Raw genomic sequence first — 17,243 nt, 5'->3', positions numbered from 1 at the left:
TCAATTTCAGATGTGGACAGTTATGGACAAAATAAAGACATAAAAAGTCGTAATAATTACAAGTAGAAATGAAACGTGTCTTGGGGGGCAAAAGGGAGAGGTTTGACGCGGTTGGCGTGTAAAAAACATAACATCACGATCAATGTAAACAACGGGAAGAAGGGTCTTTAAAATGAACCCATACTCTTCGTAAGTCTTGGATTTTCCTATTTTTCCACGAAAATTGTCAAAACCTGTAGTAAAGATCGAAAAGAACGGATGCTATTAGATTATTGTGATTACTATTGAAATAAAGAAAGATGGAACCAATTTTCTCATCAGATTTTATAAAGACAAGAAAACCAATTGAACTTGTCCAATAAGTTTCCGTACATTACAAAGTATCTTTATGTTCCATAATTCCTTGATTACAACTTTAACACACACAGTGCGTATCAATGAAAAGAAATTTTGTGTCTTGGCGGGTGGTGCATGAATTCGCGTATCTCGGTTGGAAAAGCAATGTCAATTAAGGGTAAAAGGTTAAAATAATGATACCAAACCCTTTGTTTGTTTCTATTGATAAACTTGTCACTTTATTTACTTTTTAGGAAAGAAGAGATGATTGGGTCAATTTTACCAAATACCAACCAGTTTTTCTTGCTGTATATACAAATCCAATTATGCATGCAAGTTTCATGAATTTTCTCAACGACCAACAAAACAATTTCAAGGATATTTCCTCTTGGTTTGGCACTGCCAAATACAAATGTACCCTTTCTCCCGATTTTGTTGTTGAAGTGAAGTTTCATAACTTTTGCTGATACCAAATAATACCATTTTATTGTTTTGCTATGTAAAATAAATTGGATATATTTTAAATAGCTTGTAGATTTGAGGGAAAATTTAAGCAACGATCATTTGTTCTCTTCTTTTATGCTAGGCCGCGACTTTAGAATGGTCTGAAATCATTTTTCTAATCAAAATTGCAAAAAACATTGAATTGAATAGTTATGATATCCTAGTTGCGAGACCTTTTATTAATATTACAAGTTTTCTTGTAGATGTATAATAATGTAGTTGTTGAAGGCAAAGTCCGTAATCCCCAAAACCTTAAATATTAACACATAAACTATTTCTTACATAGAGTAACAAAGAAAGAAGAGGGTGGGGGAAGATTGATACTTGATAGAAACCATGAAAAGAAATATTTCCAACGACTAACAAAGGCAAGGAATATCAAGGGGACCGATAACATTAATGACGAAGGAGAAATCCATTACATATTGACTTTCTCATCAAGTAAATAGCGGCAAAGGGCAGGAATTAGATTGCATCATATCCACTAAATGATTGAATACATTTCTTACTCTTCATAGCCATCTCATTCGCATAGCCTACGAACATTTATCCTCTACAATTTATGGTAAAGAAATTATTGGATCTAAATACCTATACTACAATAAGGCAAGACCACCATTTACAGACCTTCGAATACGTAGGATTTGAAGATTCATCTAGAAAGCCTTAACAACTAATAGGCAAAGTCATTAGTTGACAAATTTATGCTGTATGGATCATGATAATGAGATATTTTCCCCGAGGATGTTAGATTAGCAAAATGTCATTATCTAAGCCCATTCAGCATTCCACAAGTTTGGAGTAATACAACTTCGTATATCCGTATAACAGGGGTTAAGTAAAACGTTGTCTATATGAACTAAAATCTGCATAAGATCGTGGATGACTCTGATAAGCAGAAGGCTAATCAGAATAATACTGGGGAAAATTGAATCAGCATCTTGCTTCTTGTAATATTACTTTTACGGGGCAATGCTTCTGGATTAAAGAGATGAAATTGTTGTTAAACGTACAGCTTTGTGCAGCAGAACAAAATGTAAAGGCACCTGTTCTCGATCCGAGGTTACAGAATTACGAACATGTGAACGTGGGCATGTTTGTGGTTGATTTCCTAGTGATCAAAGTATACTTTTTTCCAAAGTCAATCCAAACAAGCTCAAAGTGAGAGATGGACAACATAAAGGAACAATGACTTGGGCTAAGGCTTCAGGCTGCCATTACAAATAAAGAGAAGAAAACTCTTGATGAAAAGAAACACAGCCCCAGAAACAAATAGGCCTGTATTGAACTGACATTAATCACACAGGAAGCTAGTTAGCATGTACTCATCTCAAATGCAGTCAAATTAAGTGTCCATAATACTAGTACGACAAGTATCTAGAAGATGGAAAAAAAAAATAATTACTACTGAAATGAAAATGGTAACACATTAGCCAAGTCAAATAAGCAAATGCAACCCGACGAAGTTCAGGTGATCATCTGGTGAACTATATTTAGACCAATCTTCAACGTGAAGCTCCAGATCTTTTATAAGAAATTTTTTTGGAACCAAATATGATTATGCAATTAGACTTGATTGGAAGAAAACACAGCAAACAAATGTGACAGAAAAACATAACAATATCATTCTGCTAATAAATCCAAAAGACAGGAAGACCTGTATTATTGTAAAGCATGAAGAACATATAAGGTTTAAATTTATAAGCATGCCTTTTTACAAACTTGATGAGAATTTGACAGAATGACATAAGAATATGGGCAGTTACAGATGTATAATAGTTTGAGCATCAACAAGTCGATTCCATGTCGATGCCTGAACATCCAGATAGGCATTTTTCTGAAACCATGAAGTATCTAAACTGTCTCCAAGTACCAATAGTGGAGGGGGTGTAAAAAAAAAGCCACCACCAGTTTTTTCAAGATTTCACTTGCGGAGAAACAATTAAACAAAACAGGGTAATGGAAAATAGAAATATATGCCGATGTTCATTCAGCATCTCTTTAGAATACAAGTGAAAGGAAAAGCAATATCATATGAGCTACAGATGAGATCTACACAAGTGACCTTGAATATAGTCGTACAGAACTGAACCAAACAGAGAAATGAACTGGATATTAAACTTTCAAAGCTTATATATGAAAAATGTGAGCACCTAATAGAAAGACTCTCCAGCAACAAAACAGGGAACTTTGACTGTGTTCATAACTATAAATCCCTCGCAACCAAATGCTTTGACACATAAACAAAAAATACTCACAAGCCACAAGGTCATTTGATTGTCGATATACTCTTTTGTTCCGAAATGTAGAATCATCTAAAAATAACTGGCTCATAGGCTTTCTTCTAAAGTCTTAGTTTTAAATCCGTCCCTTCTCAAACTCCCAAACTTAAATTTTGAAAAGTCTAATTATATCCAAGTTATATTTCATTCAATATTTTTTATAAGCTTCATTCACTATTTTCTACTGAGTTCTAAATGATACTAACATAATTCAAACTCTACATCTCAAGAATAAGCTAAACTTCTAAGCGCTTCAACTAGAACTTAAGATTAAAGGCATTAATGATCCTATCAGCATTTTCTGGATAAATAACAACAATAATGGCACTGCAACACTAGAACTTAAGATTCCTAGAATCCTAGTACCTTTCCATCTCACCTCAAGAAGGATTGGAGAAGGCTTTTGGGTTAATTGCCAACACTCCTCCTTTTGTTTCACTATTTTCTAAACTCCTTTTGTTTATTTATTCAACAGTTATACATATAGTTTCACTATTTTCTACACATCTTATTTTTAACAAAATGATAGAGACCATCTCTGTGATACGACGGAAGAAATTTAAATGAAATTTTAAATCATTATAACCTTTCAATGACAAAGGTAAACCTTCCTTAAGTATGTCAGACTTCTTATACCATATTAGATCTTCTATTTATGTCATATTCATGCAACGCTTTTTGGTTCAAGAGCTCTGGAAATTGAATGCTTTCATTTATCAGAAATTTTTTTATGCTTACATTTACCATATCCTGGAAAAAGAAAGAAAATTGGACTATTATCTTTGATATTTGTAGTACTTAGCATCATTGCATTCTTTCTAGGAAATATACCAAAGGATATAACCTTGAAATAGTTGTATGGAAATGGATACTTACAAGAGAATGGGGATGATATGCAGTTCGCCCTAAAAAAAGAGAACAAAATCTTAATAAGATAACGAAGCTTTTAAAAGGAAACTTCTAGGCTCTAATCTCACATATATTTAATGGAAAGAAAAAAAAACAAACAAAAAACCAAAAAGATACAAGAAATCATACTAACTGCTTTACTCACAGAAATACTACTTCACAGGGTGCCACAGCAGTTAACCTCTCCAGTGCAAGTGCCTCCACAAACGACTATATCATGGACCAGCACAATCCAATTGTTAGGTTTCATTCAAACTAAAGACGCCAAATAAATTGAGGACTACGATAGTTTAAAACAATATTAATACTGCCAAGCAACGTTTAAAAGATACTACAATAAATAGTTCAAAATGTTCCCAAATATTAACAGCATGCACATAAGTAGACTATTACTCATGGACAAATATAAGAGGTGATAAATAAAAATTCTGGCGGTACATTCCCATATTGATAGCTAGCACATCCTTGTTCCAAACCACCACATAATGTGGGTTGGTCAGTGTTGCATGATAAAATAAACATGGTCATAAAAACACATGCATCTGTCCCTGAGTAAAATAAACTAGGCGGACATATATATACTATCAACGCTGTCCCAATTTGCTCCCAATAAAACAAACCAAGGTACCTTCTCCTGAGTGCCTCTAAATCACTTAAGCACTGGAAGGTTCTCTCAGAGCAGAAGCAGACATCCTGAAGGAAAAACTATATTAGACACTTAAGAACCTGAAAACAAGAAACAAAATGGCTCGAGAGAAGAGGTGGGAAGAGAGAGGAGAGTAGAAGATAAAATCTTGCCAGCCTCCATATTAGAGTAAGAAAAATTACAAAGTAATTGTATTAAAAACCAAAATAAAAATGAAGCACTGAATATAAATGACAAACCATCATAGAAAAAAAAAAGAGGAAATAAATTTTATTTAACAAAGCACTAAAACTAATCAGATTTTTTTGTTCTTACTAATTTCCTTGCAAGCACAACTGCAGAAATGTTGTTTGAAGTACAAAATAAAAGAAATAATGAGGAAAGCAAGTATGAACAAAATTTTCATAATGGCCACAATCAAGAATGATTACAAGAGGAAGAAACGCTTTCAGCAAGTTGTCTTACAATAGAAACAGTACATTTGACTGAAAGAACCCGCCACTCCTGACCAATATGACCCCTTCTGAATTCAATCATCCCATAATTGTGCCAGAAGCTTAGGTCATCATAAAGAAGACTGGCAATACCAAGTGATTAGAAACTGTATGAATTAGGTCATAATTTACAAGAAATCTACTGAACTCCGGTGTTATAAAGGCAGCAACATTGATCACTTGCCAGTGATGAATGGATGATTCAATGCTTGTGATACCGTCATCCTTTTTTCTGGATCCAATACAAAAATTTTGTCTAGAAGATCCTTAAAATTGGCTAACATCTTTGGATCTTCACCAGGAGATCCCCTAATAATTGACCCAATATCTTTAGGCTTTATATTGACTATTATTCGCTTTATGGTCTGCAAAAGTAGAATTCAAATCTCAGTCAGTGTTGACACGGCTGCCATAGATAGTGGCATATTCACAATGCAATACCATTCACACAAACAGCAGCATTTTAAAATCCTTTAACCAACGATATTTGCTTAGCTTCAAAAATCTTTGATGTCCAGAAAATTTATGTAATTTTGTAATCATACATGTCATCAAATTTCCAGTAGGAGTTTTGTGACACAACAACACAAACAAGCGAATGGCTTAAGTTTCCGGAAGCAGGAAAAGGGATAATGATTACCTTTTTGGTTACAGGATCCTCCTCAGAAGCATGGAAGTTCAAGTCCTGGTCAAAATGTTGGTCAGTAAATGCTCCCTGTAAAGTGATAAGAGGGGAAAGAACATCAGTAGCAAGAAACATATAACTTATAACTCAGAGACATTGATATTAAACAAAAGTCCTATACGGTGGACAAATCTATGTACCTTACGAAGCATCTTCTTTGGAAAAGGGCCCTTTAATTCCATGTGTAGGCGCAGCATGTCATTATTAGAAGGACCTGGAAAAAGAACTTTCCCTGTAGAGAGCTCGTACAAACAGCAACCCACCGACCAGATATCCATTGGATGATCATATGACAGCCCTAAAACTGCATCATGCAAAATAAAACCAGTGAAGCAATAACTAAAATACTTGGATACATAAAAGCTCAGTAACAACAAAGAAAAATAGGTAAACTATCTCAACCACCAGATTCAACAGATGGATAAAGTTGAACTAAAATACTTACTTATTTCAGGTGCACGGTAAAACCGGCTAACAAGGTACGGTGTGATTTCATTTTTACCAGCAAACATTGCATTACCAAAATCACAAAGCTTCAGCACATTTTTCCCCTCATTAACCTGAAAATTTTATCAAGCATCGCGATAAACATAAGATCGACCAATTAAATGGAATTAAAACTTGAAAACATACCAGCATATTATCTGGCTTTATATCACAGTGGAGAACACCACAATTTCTCAAATGCTTCAGGGCAATAAAAAGCTGCTTAGCGTATGCCCTCACAGCAGTTAGCTTAAGGCCAATATTGCGCCCAAATTTCTTCAAGACCTCACGGAGATTCATATGAAGAGATTCAAAAACTAAACAAAGATGATTCCTATATTTGAAACTTGAAAGAAAACGAACACAGTGACGCTTGTCATCTGGATCTGCACCTACTAGCTTTTTCAATATGACCAACTCCTCCAGACCAGCCTTGTACCTGTACATCACAGAATGCAAAAGACCATCAGGTTCTTGAACAGGAAACAAACGGAGTACAACAAAGAATAACCAGAAATAAAGCAAGAAAAACATACATGGTTTCATTACTACGCAAAATTTTGATTGCCACTTCTTCTGGTTCGCCAGGACCAGCTTTGAGATCCTTTGCACGGACCACGGTTGAAAAGACACCTTTGCCATGAGCAGCAGCAATTTCATACCGACCATCAAGCACTTCACCAAATCGATAGTCTATATTCAACACAAAAGTTAAATAAGCAAGGACTAAATGAATTATACATTTTTAGGCTTTTTGTCCTTATATTTCTTGAATCAAAAGTTATGATTCACGCCAATTTTATGATTCAACCTTCTGAATTGCAGAATTCAAATCATTTTTAGATTCAAATGAACAAAAACTAGCTCATGTTAGCCCTGTTAGGTTTTGACTCGTGTGATACAACGCATGTAACATATAGGATTGTGTAATGTAAACTTACTATAATATCCATCTGCATCATCCCAATTGTCATGAAGACCACTCCTCTCTATCTGCAAACCATCACTTTTTCCCTGCCAACAAGGAAAGAAAAATATCTAAATGCCTTTGTGCGGCAGGAAAAATAGAACTTCAAAAAGCACAAGTTCTCATACCATTTTACGAACTGCAGCAGGTGTTTCTCCAAAAATGTCATCACAGAATAATCCATCTGACCCCTCAGCCTGCGGTTATTAGTATGAATAGAATCTAAAATTATAAAATGGTTCATCTTCTAAAAATAAAGAGCACAAAATGGAGCTCAAAGGAGACTTCAAAGTTAAGTAAATAATTTCAGAAAAAGAGAGGAATCTACCCTCTTATACAAGAGAGCATACTGCGCACCTTTGGAGTACCCTCTCCAAGTCCTTTAGTACCAGCAGTTTTATCAGATGCAATTACTCCATTTTGATGTGGTGATTTCTCCACAACAAAAGATGAGTCAGCAACACAATCATCCACTGCCCCATCAACCAATTCTGTAATAGCATGAGCGGCAGCTTCTGATTGAGAAGAATCCTTTCCAGAATCCTTATCTGGCCAAAGATAAAATCATTGCAATAAAATGAGACTGCAGTAGTTACAATACTGTCTATCTACGTTGCAGATCTAGTAAAAGCTCTAAACTCTGAGCACTTGAGATCATCTCTAAAAGGAAAATAAAGACCAACCAAAACTCAAACTCCCTGTCAGTAAATTGTTTGACATCAAAATAAGAAAAGTAGAGGGGAGGGAGGAGGGTGAAGTACTGCGATTGTGCAGTAGGAAACTTCAAGTAAGAACTTAAGCCCATGCACAGAAAGTTGGCAGGAACCAAGTTCATAATTGCTGGCGTCTCTGCTTGATTGACTCCCTAATTGAAAATAAATGTAGCTCAATCCAAGTAAATACAGAAATATTACCTTTCTCGGATTCCTTCAAAGAAGCCTCTACTTGTTTCTCTAACTGCTGGCATTTATATTTTTCTAGGATTGCTTGTCTCCGTCTTCTACTCTCCTCTTTGATCCTGTTAAGATCCTCCTCTTCTTCATCAGCTAATTGATATGGCATGCCATCTCCATCCTCTTCCTCCTCATCATGATCACTATAAGAAAGAGAATTTGGGCCATTGTAAGCAGATAGACTTCACACTGGCGAAAGGAAACAATGTGTTTTTTTAAAAAAAAGGTTACCTCATTGGCTTGTCTTCACCTTCTTCACGAGTGCTTCTCTTAAAACTACCATGTTTTTCGACAGTATTAATTCTTCCCCCATCCAAACCAAATTCATTATCGTAATGCCTAGACTGCTTAGAACCTTTAATGTGGCCATGTTCAAGATTCCCATACTTATCTTTACTACTTAAACCGTCACTGGCTCTATTCTTGTTTCTATCGTCGTATCTCTCCCTATCTAATTCTTTATCCCTAAACCGATCCTTTTGCACTTCTCTCACCCTCTCCCTGTCTCTATTTCTATCAATATATTCACCCTTATCATCATTCCGATCCCTGTCCCTATCCCCCCTTCTCCCATCCCAATCCACTTCTTTATCCTTGCTCCTATCTTTTTCCCTTTCTCTTCTTCTATCCCTATTACCCTCTCTATCGGTGCTCCTACATCTTTCCTTTTCTGCTCTTCTATCCCTGTCCACCTCTCTTTCCTTGCTCCAACCTCTCTCCTTCTCTGTTCTTCTATCCCTTTCTGTTTCTCTTTCCCTACTCCAACCTCTTTCCCTCTCCACTCTTCTATCTCTTTGCACCTCTCTTTCCCTACTCCAACCTCTTTCCTTCCCTCTCCTATCTCTTTCCACATCCTTTTCCCTCCTCCTATCCCTCTCCAACTCTCTTTCCCTGCTCCTCTTTCGTTCCATCTCTTTTCGTCTATCCCTACTCCTACCTCTCTCTCTCTCATCATACTTTTGCTTATCAACCCCCCTATCTTTATCTTTGTTTTTTTCCATTTCATTTTCCTTGGACCATTCCCTATCCACCTCCATCTTTCTTCTCCCGTTGTCCTTTGCGTCCCTGCTTCGATGCCTTCCCTCTCCCCTAACACATTCAGTGTAATCATCTTCCAAGTCATTGTGAATTTTACTTCTATCATCAAACATTGGGTGATCCCAACCATGATAATGTCTACTCTTTGACTCTGCCTCCTCTTCTACTGTTTCTCGAGACTGAGATTGTCCCCTAGAATGACAATTTGACCTCGATCTACTCCTACAATCTGATGCATCGATGAATCGATCGTGAGATGTTGATGGCGTAAAATCCTCGGACTTGCCTTCAGTTCTTTCTAACTGTGGCCTTTTCCCATTCCCCAAGGTGTTTCCATCTGTTGCCACCTTTCCATTGCCATTGTTGCTTATTTTCTTAGTAGCCCCTTTAGAAGGAGATGCCATTCGTTTGTGCAGCTTCTCATCTGACTCCAGAGATTCGTGATCAAAATCCCCTTTGCTATGACCCTCTCGGCAATGTCCAAGATTGTATTTAGTTCCTGCCACTTCACTCATGGAAAAGCTAGCATCATTGCCATGCTTACAACCAGAGTCAGTTTGATAGAGAGTTGTGCTTTCCTTGTTTGTGCCTTTTTTTAGATAGTAGCCACCTTTGTCCTTATCTAAATTATAGAACTTACTGTCCACTTTCGAGGTCTTCTGATCTTGAGCACTGTTTCCTGCCCCCTCCTTCACAGTAAAATTAGCCTCGTTATTAGATGATGCATCCACCGAAAGACACTCCTGAAAAATCAACAAGAGTACATGCTTAGTGCAGATGCTTGCATTACAAAGTCCCCGATAAATTACATTCATACAGTATTGGATGCATAATAGGAAACACGTAACCAGATCTTACAAATTAAATGCAAGCCTCAATCTTCACTGAAACGCCTACTGAAACTTCTTTTGCATTTCACTTGTGTTTGTGATGTATAATCAGATTCTTACATGTGCAAGAAAGAAACACTGAGTAAAGGCTAACAAAACGTCACCATGAAAGTTTGATCATAGTTGAAAATTAAATACAAGAAGACAATTCTCAACTGGCAGCTGATATCAACGAAGGAAAGTACATGTATACCTGTAAAAGGTCGTTGTTCATTGTTCACAGACAATTAAAAATGCCTTCGTTCGTTCTCTAAGAGAATCGAACCCTTGAAGGTACATTTGATTTTCAAAAGTTAATAACCCTAGTTTTTTCTTACAATTTCACGGCAATCAAATAGAAATGTACGAGTAAAGCAACAAGCAACTTATCAGACTGAAATAAAATGGTGTTGGCTGGAACCTTACCATAGGGGGCTGGTCAATTCGATCAGAAATATCATCAGCTTCAAGTTTCCCAAATTCCACATTCACATCCTTCGTCGCGCCCTCGTTCTCGCGAACACCAGACTCGTCCTCTTCCAGAATTTCACCTTCCTCGACGTCATCTTCAGGGCGAGATCTGCGATTAGCAGCGGGAGGAACACTATCCTCCCGGTCACGGCAGCTTTCTTCTTCGTTCTTATTGCTGCTGTGACGATGACGGTGGTGGCGGCGATGGTGGTGGTGTTTGTGACGCTTGGAAGATTTATCATCGTCCTCATCGGAAGCAGATCGGCGGTGCTTCCGGTGAGCAGTATCGTTGGCCATTGGCGTTGCAAGAAATCTAGGGTTTGTCTCTGAAGCTTTTCGCTGTGTACACGTTCTGGGCCTTCGGAGAAGGGATTTGCGTAAAGAGATAGTTTGTAGCGCTGTAGCCTTACGATAATTATTTTTCGGCTAAATAATTAAAGAAAAAAAATGACTTTTGAACTTCACGATTTATGTCAAAAATCCCATCCTTAAACTTAAAAAGCAATAATAGTAATAAATAGATTATAAGAAGTGTCACTTCCCTTTCATGAAAACCAAAAAAAAAAAAAGAAAGCCTCCATTCCATGAAAAGAAAAAATGGATCCATCCTTTCAAATTTTCAAAAATTAATAACTCAAAACTATTTTTTTTACGTAAATTATAAAGTTTATGGTTACTTTTTTATATAATATAATGTTTTTATATTTTCGAATAAATCGATAATAAACATTAATAGAACTTCTCTCAGTGTTGAATATCAATGCGATGTTTATGATTGATAGAATTTTAAATTTAGTTATATTTTGTAGACATTTTATCAAATTTATTATCGTTGAAAATTTCTCTATTTTATATTTTACTTTTATCCAAATAGTTATATATATACCCATCATATGAATTTTACCTTGATGGGTTAACCGAACGTATTGATAGTGGCCAAGGCGCAGTGTAGAAAAACGGTGATATATTAGACGATAGGTTTTTGTTATTTGATGGATATTTAATTTACCTCTCCCAAACAAAATAATAAATAAATCAAAGTTCTTCTTCTTTTTTTTTTTTTTTTTATCGTTATAAGATCGGCCCATCTAAACAACATAGGAAATTACCATTTTTGTTATAAACTTTCTATGTTGCATTGATCTAGATATAGATTTTAAATTTCAAGTGAATATCAATTTATTCATCTTAACATGGGAGGTTGTATCAATTTCGGATAAATATCCTCGGCTTATTTTTTTAAAGTGTTTTCTCGCTTTCTTAGGTTTAAACTATATACTTTTGTTGTTTACATATTGAGTAGATAATTTAGAGTTTAAGGTCAACAATTACTGTTGAGAGGAGAGTGATGTCTATTGGTTTCATGTTGTCTCTTAAGTGGAGAGTAAGTGATATGAGAAGGGGTATGACAGTATATTTAACAACATTTGGAATTTTGTAAATATATCAAAATTGTAAAAAAATTCGATGGTAGAAGTCTATCACAAATTAACTATATTGCAACATTAGTCTATCATTGATAAAGCATACAAGTTTATCAACGATAGAAGTTTACCACTGGTAAAGGTTTATCATCGATAGATTTTGCTATATTTTCGATTTTTAAGAAATGTTGTTATATAATTGACTATTATTTCTAAAATTGTTATTTACGATAATTGTTTTACATTAAATCTGAAATTTGGAAGAAAAAAATAAAAAACTAAATTAAAACAAACGAACAAAGAAAAACCCAAAGACCATCTTTTGAAGTACTATGGCGATCTTGTTGCATCAAAAGGCAATATTTATATTCTATCCAAATATATTTTCATTTTAAAAGAAACAAAATAAATAAAAAGGCAATCTCTTAAACTTTTTTTTTTTTCAAACTAAACAACAACCAATCCGATTATTCATTTATCAACAAACCTTAGTAAAAAAAAATCCATATATACTTATAGTTATCTGCAAGGAGAAGCAAACAATCTCTTGATCGTTGAAGCTCTAGATGGAATTTGCGATCTTCGAGTCAATATCACTTTCTTGTCCAACAAATCAACCACCACAGACTCTGTATCTATATCCAACAAAAACTTATCAAATCAACGACATTCAAATTACCTCATAATCAATTACTAGTTTCGTAAAAGCTTTATTTGTTTTTCAACTGTACGTATCAAAGTTTTCATCTTTCTAAATTAATAAAAATGATTTTTAAATACTACTTTGATATTGAAAAGTTGAAGTCCATGTAGCTCAAGTTAAAAGAACGTTTTTTTTTTTTTCTTCTTAAAATCTAAAACAAGTCTTAGTAAAACATTAAGGAAAAGAAACACCTCTAAAAGGTAGATTAAAAAATCCAAAACAAAAGGTAAAGATATTAATTTTCTAAAGTTCCCTTTGGCTTTGACAAGGATTTTATTCCTTAATTTGTTTGTTTACCCACAAATTTATAGTTATGAATTTCAAATTTATTGAATAAACCCTAATTAAATTCTAAAACAGAGATATGGATATTAAAATCTAAACTTACAAACAGGCCTAAATAATTCTCAAACCATACCCAATATTTCCAAAAACAGCCTTAAAACAAAGCTAAAAGACCAAATTCCATACATGAACAAAAGTAAAAACTACTTAAGATGGAATGAAATTCCCCAAAAACAGAGTAGAAATTCACCATTCATTTTGGAGAGTATATCGGCCAGTTTCTTCTGACACTCAGCACAACCAATATCGGCTGTCAACACAATTTCCTGGACCTGAAAATCAACAACCGTCGGCCATTAAATTGCAGCAACAACAAGAAGACAACTTCGGAACAAATGCAAGAGAAACAGAGGAAAAAGCAGAGACGAGAGGCAGAGATAAGGACTCAATGGAAGCAAGACTAGACGCATGAGGAAAAATCCTCTGCTTCCGAACTCCGATTCCAACCACCACCGCGGCCATGCTCCGCCTCCGACTCAAAGGAAGAAGATTTTTATGTGTGGGTGAAAAAAGGGGATTGGATCGTTATATAAGTGGTTGGGAAAAGGGAGAAGGAAGATAATGGAGAGTAAGTAAAAGGGGAGCCGTGAGAGTGAAATGATGATGACGATGAGAAAGAGTTGACAAAGATGGTTGGTTTCACAATCACAGCTGCTTTCCGCAAAAAGACTTTGCCTAATTTTTTTCTTCTCGCTAGGGAAGGATGATGATTCCTTCGAGGTTGCTTCTATGACCAAACACTTGCACATTTCGGGATAACGCTATAAAATATTTGCTTGTGTAGTTATTTTTTCTCTTTTTCTTTTTAAATGAAACTAATTATTTTCTTACTCTTTTAATTTTCTAATTATAGTTTCTTGTATTTTTTTCCTATATTATGTCTTATTTTATTGATCGGCATTTGCGTTAATATTTTGTTTCGTTTTCGTATTTGTACATAATTAACTTTTCCATATCTAACATTGATTTTCTAAACAATTATGAACGTGAGTATTGTTTTGTTTTTTAAAAAAATGATATGAAAACTATAGTGTAAATAAATGAAGTATAATGATGGGAATAGTTTATAATTGTAGCATTTACTTTCGTTTCATATTTTACGTGACATCGTTTTTTTTTTTTTTATGAGTTTCATCTCATTCTTGAATTCTTGTTGATTAGATTGTCAAATTAATTCTTAAATTTCTATTTTTTCTCCAAATAATTTGTAAAGCGTAGTCATTAAGTTGAGAAATCAAAGTTATATACTATCCATAAAAGTTAAATTTATATTTAGTAACTATTTTTATTTTGAATAAATCCATCGATGACTTGTAGAACTAAACGAAACTTGAAGTAACTTAAAATTTAATCATAAGAAATGTGAATGAAAGTTGTGTAGAAAAAATCATATTATCACAACACTCAAGTTTTAAAAACTAGTCAAAGTGAAATGAGTTAAACGGTAACTTATATGACATTCTTCCTTAAAAGTTAGAGACTTTACTTTCTACCTTGCAATTGTTGGACTAAAAAAACATGAAAACCTAACAATTTAATTTTGATCAACGGTCTTGATGATAAGCTACACGATCGTGTAATATTTGTTGTCATTGATATTTATAATTAAAAGTTAACTATGGAACTATTGACTTCGTTTGAAAAAGAAAAACAAACACCCAAATATAGAGTAGACGTACGAATGAACCAAATGAGAATGATAGTAAGAATATCAACGTATGGTTTAGAAAGACCTACAATTAATTGATAGCAACCGCATGTACCAAATAAAGTATGATTAACTTAAACCAATTACATATCGAGTGACTTCACGATAAATCTTTGTTTCTACAATGACAAAATAGGCAACGTGATATTAATCGATTTTGTTAAAAATACAACGAAACGAAAGACATTTTCTAATCTATCTTTGAATGTTGAAAAATGGTTCGTTTCACGCAGATTACAAAGGGTAAAAAGACATATTTTATAATTTGGTTTTATTTACATATTTTCAATTGGTTTTGAGTCGGATGGAGACAACGACGTCGTACTGCACAGGGAAAGGTGCTAGAACTAGAAGGAAATGACAGATCCCACGCGAAGTTCCCAACTGCTCCAAGGACTATACGACGCCGTGTCTGCGTTTTTTTTTTCTTCTAGATGATTTAATTTATGTAATTAGCTTGTAATCAAAGCTTTAATCTACATCGATGTGGATTGGGGGTACTAATCATGGGCGCTCCACTACCAACAAACAATAAAAGTTACATTTTGCATCCATGTATTCATTTTTTTAATTTTGAAACCATTTTTTAGTTCTTGGATTTTAGGGCCTATTTTGGCGTTTTACAAAACCCCTTTTTAACAGATTATGACGCCAACTCAATAAATTATGACATCATGCTACTCATTGTTTAGTTATAATTTCACTGGTCCTTTCATTGAAATTACAATCATTTTGTACGAAGGGAACAGAGTCTATCAATCATAATTTATTTCTTATTTATTTCTGACAACTTTTAATCATTAGTTTAAGAATGATTAAGTGATATTAATAGTTGACACGATATCTATGAGGGTTGATACCATGCTATAAAAAAAGTTATCGATATATAATTGGAGACGAAACATATAAATATGGTATAGGTTAAAAGGTTACCTTCATCTTAAACGTCCGTGCCTATAAAGGAGAGGATTGAGGCTCATATGGCTTTAGGAGTTTGTATGTTGCCGAAAGATAAATTAAAGTTTCAATTATTGAAATGATTGAGTCCAGTGCTCCCTTTGTTTCATGAAAGAGTTGATGGGTAAGTGTACAAATATGTTTTTAAGGTATTTTTTGGAATTTATAAATTTTCTTTATATTAATCATTGAATAATAATAGTGACCATTAGTCAATTTATACATAAAATATCTCTTAATTTTGGGGATATAAATAATAAAAAAACATAATAAATAATTTACATTAAATAAGTGTGGAGGGATGGATGACTTCTTTTTTCCGATAACCATTTAGGTATTCTAAAAGATAACTTGAAATCCTTGGTGGTTTTATTTATTTCTTCCAACTTGGCATCTTCGGTGTCCATGCCATGTCGATGAATCACTCTAATATGCATGGACTTTGAGGATACATTAGGTAATGAGTTTTATAACCAAGACAACAATACCGCCTATAACATATCTAAATATAACTTAGTTTAACAGGAAAGAAGTTTTACTCGTTAGCTTAAAGATAAAAGTGTGTGTGGTCAGACACTAGTTGGTGCAAGCTCTTTTATATGCCTAGTTCAAAATAGCCCATGGCAACAAAACCACCCCTCAACCATATACATTATATGTATAAAAAATAATAATAATGAGAATCACCAAAATGGGCTGGGAAGTATTACAATGTACCCTCAATTGTCAGGAAACAAACGTTCCATTGGAGCAAACAACCAAAAGAAACCAAGAAATAAAAAATTTAAAATTTAAAATAGTGAAGAGATAAAATGATCACCTTAGCTTTATTTTTAATATTTTGACGACAAGTCGACCCAAGTCCTTACCGCAATGTCGATTTGCCAGTTGAATATAATGCCTCCTGGTGTTATTATTATTGGATCCAACTTCATTTCTGTTCAATTCCAAAAATATCTCATAAGGATAAAACTCAAACAATTGTTTCAACTTTAAAAGTACTATATTGTTCGACATAGATGTATAAAAACAGTGGTTTCCCAATTTGCAACTCATTTTAGATACAGCAAACAAAATTAAAATCAACAACAGTGTTTTTCATTCTAAATTTTATTTGTTTTGTCAAAATTTATTAAATAACTATAACATTTATACTCACAACTACCCAAACTCCAGCCTCTTTTAGCTTGTTCTACTCTTTTTCTACTCTGTTTTACTATACTTAGAATTCGTTTGGACTTGAAACGAGTGAAATTGTGATGTGAATAACGATGAAATTGAGAATGTAATGTCAATTAACTAATTAAACTCATTTTAGGCTATACATTTGATATTTGTATTATGATCCATAGATACATGAATAAGTTATTACATGCAAGGCCTGCATTATTTATGCATATCCAACTCTCTTTTTCCTCTCCCCACTGCTTCCATCGTCCCCTCTTCTCCCTATATATTAATTGAAA

The 17,243-nt window shown here is 34.3% G+C and overlaps 1 protein-coding gene and 1 long non-coding RNA gene across 18 annotated transcripts; both read right to left on the bottom strand.

Annotated features, from left to right (window-relative positions):
* Positions 1-1,565: 1,565 nt before the first annotated feature.
* LOC103489271 (uncharacterized) lies at positions 1,566-11,082 on the bottom strand. 16 transcript variants are annotated; one of them, XR_537586.3, is made up of 17 exons: positions 10,596-11,081; positions 8,494-10,043; positions 8,224-8,405; positions 7,667-7,857; positions 7,438-7,506; positions 7,284-7,356; positions 6,879-7,035; positions 6,739-6,781; positions 6,490-6,627; positions 6,302-6,416; positions 5,997-6,160; positions 5,812-5,886; positions 5,356-5,536; positions 5,143-5,254; positions 4,660-4,724; positions 4,177-4,241; positions 2,441-4,027 (listed from the first exon to the last, which is right to left on the bottom strand). XR_537586.3 is itself a non-coding variant. In XM_051091083.1 (14 exons), exons 1-13 carry the CDS (start codon positions 10,935-10,937, stop codon positions 4,208-4,210), a joined length of 3,309 nt encoding a protein of 1,102 aa, XP_050947040.1. In that variant the 5' UTR covers positions 10,938-11,082; the 3' UTR covers positions 2,441-4,027; positions 4,165-4,207. The 16 variants fall into 16 exon arrangements, 5 of the variants coding, with proteins under 5 accessions (XP_050947040.1, XP_050947039.1, XP_008446581.2 ...); XR_537587.3 differs by having other exon boundaries at positions 6,490-6,618; XR_537579.3 differs by having other exon boundaries at positions 6,490-6,781; positions 10,596-11,080.
* A 1,388-nt stretch (positions 11,083-12,470) lies between these two features.
* Positions 12,471-13,846, bottom strand: LOC127151433 (uncharacterized). 2 transcript variants are annotated; one of them, XR_007824368.1, is made up of 3 exons: positions 13,479-13,846; positions 13,303-13,384; positions 12,471-12,693 (listed from the first exon to the last, which is right to left on the bottom strand). It is a non-coding gene; the product is annotated as an uncharacterized LOC127151433 (long non-coding RNA). The 2 variants fall into 2 exon arrangements; XR_007824367.1 differs by having other exon boundaries at positions 12,471-12,699; positions 13,479-13,836.
* Positions 13,847-17,243: the final 3,397 nt, after the last annotated feature.

This window comes from Cucumis melo, chromosome 10 (assembly GCF_025177605.1).
Source record: "Cucumis melo cultivar AY chromosome 10, USDA_Cmelo_AY_1.0, whole genome shotgun sequence".
Taxonomy (NCBI): domain Eukaryota; kingdom Viridiplantae; phylum Streptophyta; class Magnoliopsida; order Cucurbitales; family Cucurbitaceae; genus Cucumis; species Cucumis melo.
The sequence above is the reverse complement of the archived record's forward strand: the minus strand, read 5'-3'. Positions and strand labels throughout refer to the sequence as shown.